This window comes from Electrophorus electricus, chromosome 9, assembly GCF_041902795.1.
Source record: "Electrophorus electricus isolate QZ-2024a chromosome 9, ASM4190279v1, whole genome shotgun sequence".
In the NCBI taxonomy this organism is placed as follows: domain Eukaryota; kingdom Metazoa; phylum Chordata; class Actinopteri; order Gymnotiformes; family Gymnotidae; genus Electrophorus; species Electrophorus electricus.
The window spans coordinates 15,282,501-15,292,352 of NC_137505.1; the positions used below are offsets into that span (position 1 = coordinate 15,282,501).

General features: G+C 46.0%; 1 protein-coding gene across 1 annotated transcript in view; it reads left to right on the forward strand.

The window, feature by feature from the left end:
• Positions 1-7,886, forward strand: part of efnb2a (ephrin-B2a) — a 20,253-nt gene extending 12,367 nt beyond the window's left edge. The window contains exons 3-5 of the mRNA XM_027016923.3: positions 3,953-4,045; positions 4,998-5,102; positions 6,081-7,886. Coding sequence (XP_026872724.3) covers positions 3,953-4,045; positions 4,998-5,102; positions 6,081-6,517 — 635 coding nt within the window. The 3' untranslated portion in view covers positions 6,518-7,886. The remainder of the gene's footprint in view (positions 1-3,952; positions 4,046-4,997; positions 5,103-6,080) is intronic.
• Positions 7,887-9,852: the final 1,966 nt, after the last annotated feature.

Consider the following 9,852-nt stretch of genomic DNA (forward strand, 5'->3'; position numbering starts at 1 on the left):
TCTCTCTCTTCTCTCTCTCTCTCTCTCTCTCTCTCTCTCTCTCTCTCTCACCATATTGTGTGATTGTATGTGGAATCCCCCCCCCCCGCCCCCGCCTGTCTTATTTCTCTCTCTTTCTCTTTCTCTCTTCCATGTGTGCAAATCCATTTGTGAGAGTTTTGCGTAAGACACGGACGGACAGACTGCGTGCACGGGCATCTGTGCACGAGAGCGCCTATATCCTTCTCAGGTTTCCGAAATGCAGCAACTCAACGGAACAGGAGCTTTTAAGACGTTTGCGAGCGGAGGCCTTCCTCTGGACAGGGCTCCAGTAAAAGGATAAAGGTCAGAGAGAGACAGACCTGACGCACAGTTATTGATGTACGCATGGATGCTGAAAACAAAAGTAGAGCAGAAGAGGAAGGGAGCGGCGATGAATCAATAACGGAACGAACAACCTTGACCGACAGTTTCTCTTTGCCATACACACACATGTTCACACACACGCACATACACACACATGTTCACACACACGCACATACACACACATGTTCACATACACACACATGCCCGCACTCTCTGAAGGCTCAGAGGGAAAGGGTTGTCATAGGACAGAAGCCTTTCTACTGCCCGGAGCCCACGCCCTTCTCTCTCTGACTCGGTCCCTGTTTGTCTCTATCTCTCTCTCTCTCTCTCTCTCTCTCTCTCTCTCTCTCTCTCTCTGTGCCTGTTTGTCTGTCTCTCTCTCTCTCTCTCTCTCTCTCTCTCTCTCTCTCTCGGTCCCTGTTTGTCTCTCTCTCTCTCTCTCTCTCTCTCTCTCTGTGTGCCTGTTTGTCTTTGTCTCTATTTCTGTCTGTCTTTATGAATGCAGGCCACAGTGTTCTGGACTCTAGCCAGACACTAAGCCCCTGGCAGCTCGTTAGTTCTGTGTTACTGACCTGATAGCCTGCAAACCTGCTGGACATAGAGACACACACACACACACACACACAAACACACACACACACACACACACACACATACACACACTGTGGCTGTATTGCTCCTTCAAGACTCTGGAGGTGTTCTGGAACTACTGTATTGGAACTTCATACAAGTCTATGGAGCTTCCTGCACCCGTACAGAAGCTATGGGACAGAATTCATTGCATTGTTTTGATTAATTACACATTAAGGGACTCTCTACTTCCTAACTGGAACCGCATTGCCAATGTTGTTTGAAGTAATTAATATCATGATACCATGCAATCAAGAGGGCTTTATACGAGTGTAGTTCACTGTCAGCATTTTGCTCTAGGTCCTACAAGTACTTTCCCAGAAGACATTGATATTTAGTGGCGCTTCGGTTGCAAGACTAGCAATTAAGCAATCATGTTCTGAAAAGCAGATCTACTCGCCTCTATTCCTTCTGCAAATCGCTTCCATCTCTCTTTCAACATCTGCTCAGAGATGCTTTTTTGGGAGTCCAAAAATGGATGATGTTTGTACTCTTTTTCCCCTCACTCACTCCTCGACAACCATCTGCTGGGTTTCGATATAGCGTGCATCTAACATGTTCTCTGAAGATTTTCTTCTTATTAGGGGCACAACGTTTTGTTATTATTCTCATTTCTTGTGGACACAAATCGCCCAGTTGAGAACGAAGGTGCTATAGACATGAAACCTGGAAAATAGTCAATCCAGCTACTCAGGTGCAAGATGCCAGCCTGCGCAGACTATAGGTGGCGCTATGGCACACCCGAATACATAACAGTTTCTAACTCATACACTGACAAAATGATTTCTTCATTGATTAGTAGTCATCCAGTTTACAAAAATGTCTCAAAAACCAAGAACCAAGTAAGCTCCACATACATTTTGAGCATATTATACAATTATTTTATTGCATATTTTTGAGCATAAACTAGTCCTGGGTTTTTCTCCAGACCTATACAGATCTGGCCTCCAGATATTTACAAGAGTCTGAACTTTAAAAATTATATTAAAAAAAAGAATCTTAAAATCTTAAAAATCTTAAAATTTCAATATTATGTAAATTCCATATGTCAGTCACATACAAGTGTGGAACTTCTACTGCCAATACTGTACATTGTACTGTACTGTACAGTTCCAACTCATGAATGCTTCAGAATGACACAAAACTACAGTTAGCTACCACAAAGAGGTCTGGGGCCTGGCAATCAATTTGGTACACCTCCATTACTTGGTGGCGCTCTAGCATCCAACAAACTGCCCCCCACATTGAGACTGTCCACTTAATGTGAAATTTGGCAAACTGCTTCTATATGTAAGTCTGGCTATGTAAGGGTGATATACCTGCAAAATGGTTGCTGCCATTAGCCAGTCAGATTTTAGTTCACATTTGACAGACTTACCATTAGCCAATCCACATGAAACTTGAATGGTATGTTCAAGTTTATTCCAGACCCAAACTCTGTATGATACGTTCAAGATTGGCGACTGGGCACTTTTCATATTTTCAAACACTTATACTGATTCATGTCATTTTTTGTCAAATCCACAAGATCTTGGAACAAAATGTTTCTGTCAGACTTTGCCTCTTAAAGTGGTTTTCTAAACCATAAAGATTTTGCACAATTCATCATTATTTAAAAACAACCTTTTATGAAATCGACCTAGGTTTTTCACTGAATTGCCTCAAGTTTGGTAACGTCGCAGTCTTTGGAGACTAACAGTAAATAGTTTTATAGAAATTGTGAAACTTAGTAAGTGTGGATTCTACATATCAAGCAAACATTGTAGGCAGAGCTTGTCCACAATGAATTGCTTAAAACCCTTTTATAGCTCATCAGATTTGGACCAAATCTGGCATGTAGTTATAATATGACATTCTTAGGAGGCATGCTAAGCTTGGTGGAAAATGGTCTTTTGGGGGGGCGGTTCTACAATGGACATTGAGATAAAAACGAGGCCAAGCTAAAATATCTCTTGCATTCCTTCAAAGGCATCAAAATGTATGCTCTAAAACTGCAACTGTTTAGGACTGACAGCCTGTTCATTACCTTTTCACAACCATTTCATTTCATTGCACATGTAATTAGTCATATGCATTCATTGCTATTTTCACCAAACCACCAGAAAAAAAAAAAAAAAGTTTTACACTTAGTTCAGCCTCCATTTCGCATACTTCTTCCTGACAGTTTATTGAAGACCTCAGCCCAGTCTGGTCAAACTGAGTCAGTCTGATTTGATATAGAAGTTACTGGAACTTTGTGCTATATTACCACAGTAATTGCAAGGCTCGCAATACTTGCCAGAATAAGCTCGGGAACGGCTGCTCGCGGCTATATTTATTATGCTCATTATAAAAGAGGAAATCAAACTCTGAACAAGTCAATCCCAAAAATATTCCCAAGCACCCGCGGCAGCCGCTGCACGCCGCCAAAGGTAAAAAAAAACAAAAAACAAAAGAAAAAGGAAAAAAAATGGAAAGGATTCCCTCTCGATCCTCTCCGTCATGCTCCTTCTCCTTCTGTCGTTGCGTCGCCATAGAGTGGCCGCCCATGTTCAGGGCAGCGGGGTTGCATGGCTGGGGCGTGGCTGCACTCACGACTGAGCAGGTTTAGGTCTGTGAACAGCATGCTTTCCAGGCGGGGGAAATAAATCCGGCGTGTTGGAGCTAAATGGTTTTATGGTTTGTAGCTGCCGGGCAGTGCTCAAAGACGACCGACTCCATGTGTTCATGTGACTGACTCTCTGGGTTTATTACAGGTACATAATTGCTGTTTTTTAATGATGGTGATCTAAGATGTGTAAGACCTATCGCAGATACGTCATAAACTTTAGTAGTTTTACTGTGAACGCCGTGCACACACACACACACACACACACACACGCACGCGGACAGAGTTCAGGCTTAGGAAAGCTATACAAGCACCTTTAATTATATGGGGAAAAATATTTGGGAAATGTTAGCAAACCTTGTAACCTTGCTTCCTTTACCTCTGTTCCAGCAACATCTAATGGCACGATGGAAGGCTTGGAGAATCAGGACGGAGGGGTGTGTAAAACGAAGTCCATGAAAATCGTCATGAAGGTTGGACAGAGTGAGTCTAGCTCCGCCCCCTCCCTGGTGGCTGCACCCATTTTGCCTTCCATTTGTGGCTGGCTGTAAACATTTGTGCATGAGTGAATATGTGTGTGTGTGTGTGTGTGTGTGTGTGTGTGTGTGTGTGCGCGTGCATGTAACAAAAGTGCAGTAGATTGGGAGGCAAACTGCTTTGTCTGGAGGCCACACCCTGTAATTACTGACAATGATTATTGATAGATCAGTTTACCTAGACTAGCTGACTAGCTGATCACAACTAACTCCCCGCCCGTCTCTCTGACTCTCCCCTACGTTAATCGGAGCAGGTCTCACCTAACTCCCCGCCCGTCTCTCTGACTCTCCCCTACGTTAATCGGAGCAGGTCTCACCTAACTCCCCGCCCGTCTCTCTGACTCTCCCCTACGTTAATCGGAGCAGGTCTCACCTAACTCCCCGCCCGTCTCTCTGACTCTCCCCTACGTTAATCGGAGCAGGTCTCACCCAACTCCCCGCCCGTCTCTCTGACTCTCCCCTACGTTAATCGGAGCAGGTCTCACCTAACTCCCCGCCCGTCTCTCTGACTCTCCCCTACGTTAATCGGAGCAGGTCTCACCCAACTCCCTGGCCCGTCTCTCTGACTCTCCCCTACGTTAATCGGAGCAGGTCTCACCCAACTCCCTGGCCCGTCTCTCTGACTCTCCCCTACGTTAATCGGAGCAGGTCTCACCTAACTCCCCGCCCGTCTCTCTGACTCTCCCCTACGTTAATCGGAGCAGGTCTCACCTAACTCCCTGGCCCGACTGTCTTTGTGTCTCCCTCTCTGCGCCTGAACATTCCCACTCCACAGACTCGACTCCCCTTTAACAACATGGCTTTAACACGCTTTGAAACGCACACACATCCCCCCGTGATAATACTGGCCATGCTTCTTACTCTTGTAACCGTGAGGGTTTTTTGCCTGTGATTTGTAGGCCCATCTGACCCGGTTCTGCCTAAAGACTACCCGACCCGACACCCTCCTAAGCATTTAGACCCAGGCAAGGACACCAAATCCAACGAAGTTCTCGACAAGCCAGGTATGGAGCCCGCCGACCATGGAGGAGGAGGCTGAGCAAAGCACTTTATACGTGCGCTGCCAATAGTGTGTGTGTCTGTGCATTCATGTGTACTGTGAGTGTGTGTGCGCAAAATATAGAATTAAGGGCAGGTTTCTGATTCTTCAGCCAGAGGCCAGCCTGTAAACACTAAACACATCTGCCCTTTAATCCCTCTAACAGATCTCTTCTCACTGTTTCATTCTGTCTCTGAGAGTCTGTCACTTAGCTCAGGGCATTTTCTGTAAAATGAAGCAAACAACTACTAAAAGTCACAGAAACACACCACACACACACACACACACACACACACACACACACAGGTTTTAAGAGGAAGCTATGCTCTTGCATTCACAAATCCCTCTCACAAGAAACGTCATGTGCCTGAGTGAGACAAACAAGAGGCTGTTGCTGTATTCACCTCTGTATCCTTCAGTATACACAGTAACCAGTCAGCCCTGGCTCCCCAGTGGCTACTCGTAGGAGTTGTAGCCCAGCAAAGTGACTCCAGGCTGGGAGAGCCCCTGCCCTTTGGCCTTACGGAGCTCCCTGATGTAAACTTGCCGTAGCCTACATGTTGGAGTTATGGATTAAAATTTAGTTTGGTTCATTCAAGCCTTTTCTCGGCCATTCCAGTTTACTGAGTTCATTCTTTTATTTTATTGACTTAACACTTACTAAATGAGCCACAAAAAAATCAATACCACACTATTAAGGCAGAATGCATACACTAAATGTGTGTGTGTGTATATACACACACACACACACACACACACACAGAAAACAAATTAAGGTCTAAACATATAACATCCCATGAGCTGGTCAGCTAGCGACTGCGGCTGTAGTTGCACAGCCTGGTACACGTGAACCCTGTCTCACCCTTGAGTGGCACTGTAATAGTGGACCTGTGGTGCATTCGTCTCTGCCGTGCAACTGAATGTCTCACTCTCCCCCCTGCAGGGGCGTCGCACCGCGAGGGCGAGACAGGTGAAGGGGGCGGCTCGGGAGGCGGCACAGGAGGCGGCGGCGGCAAGTCGTCGTCCGTGATTGGCTCAGAGGTCGCGCTGTTCGCCGGCATCGCTTCGGCCAGCGTCATCGTCGTGGTGGTCATCGTCATGCTGGTGGTCCTGCTGCTGAAGTACCGGCGGCGCCACCGCAAGCACTCGCCGCAGCACGCCACCACGCTGTCACTCAGCACCCTGGCCACGCCCAAGAGGGGCGGGGCAGGAGGCAACAACAACGGCTCCGAGCCCAGTGACATCATCATCCCGCTGAGGACTGCCGACAGCGTCTTCTGCCCGCACTACGAGAAGGTGAGCGGCGATTATGGGCACCCTGTCTACATCGTGCAGGAGATGCCTCCACAGAGCCCCGCCAACATCTACTACAAAGTGTGAGGAGCGTTGAAGGACTGACTTTGACCTTTGACCCCCCCCCCCCCCAACGAACCGCTCCTCCCCCTCGGGGGCGGGATTAAACTCACCCACACGCCTCACAGACGTCCCGCCGCCTCAGGTGGCTGTCGTTTTGTTTTGTTTTGTTTTTTTTTCCTTTATTTTTTTTTTAAATATTCCTTATTATTGTTCTCAGTATAGATTTTTTTGAGAGTGAGGCTTCTGATTTGCTGCTCATAACCCTGCCGCAAACAGTAATGAAAAAGAATTACAGCAGGCAGCTGTATTGGACAGCGAGGGTCCTCTAGTGTGTGTGTGTGTGTGTGTGTGTGTGTGTGTGAGTAAGGGAGACTGTGGGAATGGGACATGGAGGGGACACAGTGATGCGGGAGGGGAGGAGGGGAGTTTACAACAGCACGGGAGCGAGGACACCGAGCATCTCGCTATGCCGGGCTGTAGCGACCTCCTTCAAAGACTCCACAGCCGGATGGGCGAGAGGAAAGGAGAGAAAAAAAGGGACAGAAACAGAAGCAAACGATGCAGTGAACGACAAAACAGTTCTGCCTAACCGTGAACTGGTGCCGGTCACTGGGAGCCCCTTCAGTTCATTGGTCACAGGCACAGTTAGAGAATGCAGCCACTACGAGTTGGAATTTGCAGAGGGATCAGGAAGGTCCTTTCAGATCGCGAGACATTTGGAGTTTCCTGTTGGACGTTAAAATGGACATCACCTGTTTTGCTCGCCTTCTTGGTCACTTGTACTGTTTTTGTTTGTTTTTCACACTCATTTTGGACCATCTCCTTTCTTCTACAAAGTGACTCTCACACTTGTTACTTGAAGGCTTTTTGTATGGTCACATGTCTTACCTGCCTTTCTCTCAGTCATTCCCGGTATGGTTCACTTGCGGACTTGTTCGATAGATATAGGTATCGTCATAGAGATCCTTTTGTGCTGGTTATTTCGTGCTGTTTGTATGTTGCGTGGGACACACACACAAACACAAAACACACATGCACGTGCGCACACACAGGAGACATGTTTCGTACACACATTTCACTTGCGCAAGTCTGCAGCCAAGGGCTAGACGGCAACTTGTCTGGGAGCGGGAGGGAAAGAAAACAGGATATAAAGCAGGTCAGACTGAAAGGTTTGTCAGTAATGATGTTTGTTCAAGGCCGTTCCATTGTCTAATGGTGAGGTGGGGGACCCATATTAACACTTTAGCAGCACTTTTTAAACACCTCCACCTGGCCCAAGCCAAACACTCATTCACACACCCACAAACACAAACACACACACACACACACACACACACACACACACACACACACACACACACACACACACACACACACACACACACACACAGAAGCTACATACACCAGACTTTAATGAGTTGAGCAAAATGGCAGTGTCAGAACCTGTCACAGGACAAAGGTTTCCATCAGAGCTGGGTCTTAACCTGCCATGACGCACATACTCCCATAACCTCCATGTGCACACGTCCACCTGTACCAGTGGCCTCTGTGGCCAGCCAGGGCTATAATGCCCTTCCTGTGAAGTGGTGCTGTCATACCTGTGCAAAAGCACATTGCTACACCTTGCTATTAGCCTTATTATTATTATTATTATTATTATTATTATTATTTACTTTTTTAAACACGGAAGACTTAATTAACATTTCATTATAGTGAAGATTTTGTTTAGCTGTACAGTGAAACGGAGGAGATTTTTAATGTGGAAAGAAACAGAGAAGTAGAAAGAATTTATTTATGATACACAGAGCACTCATATGGCCAGGCTGTCAGAGACATGATGTTAATCATTATGCAAACGTAACTTTCCCATTTTTGCATTAATATTTTGCCCCATTCATATTGAATTTAATCAGTTTTTATACAAGTAGTTACATACAAACATGCACGCGCACACACACGCGCACACACACACACACACACACACACACACACACACACACACACACACACTATATCCATATGGCTGGGAAAGGGACAGCTTTGGATAAGGGCCCCAGAGAAAACAGCATGTTGGGTTTAAAATAGCTGAAATGAATGAAAAAGCCGTGGCAGTGGCACCTTTGGCAGAAGCCTGCCTACCCAGGATAAACCCCACCTACCCAGGATAAACCCCGCCTACCCATGATAAACCCCGCCTACCCATGATAAACCCCGCCTACCCAGGATAAACCCCACCTACCCAGGATAAACTCCTCTGGCCTGCCAGTCATATTTGATCAAGCTCAGAATGCTTTGGACTAAAATTGGGCCTCTCAAGTGGGAAGTAGGGTAAGGGACACGGCTTAGGAAGGAAACCAGATGGGAATTAGTTCAGGCTAAAACTGCAAACCAGATAAAATGGCAACTTTTGTGCTACTCCCTAGGTCTGCTGGGGGGGGGGTGGCGGAGGGAGGAGATGTTGACATAAGAGGACTGTTGGTAGGAGTAGACAGAGGGGAGGAAGTTGCCAAGTTGAGTCCAAAGCTGCTCCCTGGGGATTGACTGGGTTAATTCCCACAACCCTCTGCTCTTCACACATGGCCCTCAACTCTCCTGAGAAGGCCCACTCATGTGCATTGTCACACGTGGTAACCTCTTATTGAGAAGGTCCAACCTACAGACAAATACCATTTATGTATTTCTCCCATTGACTTCACAAATGAATATTGTTTGCCAGTAGTGGACTTTTGAGATTTTGATAGGGGTGGGGGGGGTGGGGGTCAGGCCATGGGGGCCATTATTCACATATTAATTGTTCATAGTTTCCATTATCATCTGTTCATGGAGATTGTTGAATCTCGCCAAAAAGCCAAGCCTTGTGTGATCTGAGGTTTGTGGCACTGTGAGAGGCCACAAAGTCAGCAAATATGCAATTTTTATTTATTTTTGTAACAATTGAGAGAAAAAAATGAAATACACCTATGGAAAGTGTTCTTAACCACTGAAATGAGTGAAAAAACATTAAACAATTCAATACAACAAAAGCAAAACAGCTCAGTCCCGCTGGGTTTTCTTCTTTTCCTTTATCGTCCTTACGCAGATTTCTTTCAGTAATTTAGGTTTTTAACTTTGTGCATTAGGAATGAGGTTAACTGTGAAAACACATGTTCGCAAATCTGAGCAGTTACTTTTCAAACAGTAGACACACACCACAGAACACACATACATGTCACTGTTTGGTTGCTGTCCTACATGGGCTAAAATAAATAAATAAATAAATAAATAAACAAATATGACAATCTTCTTAGTTTCTTTGAATCTGAAGGCCTTCTCCTACTTAGCAAGTCGCTAACGTTCTTCTAAAGTCTGTAGAGCAGTGT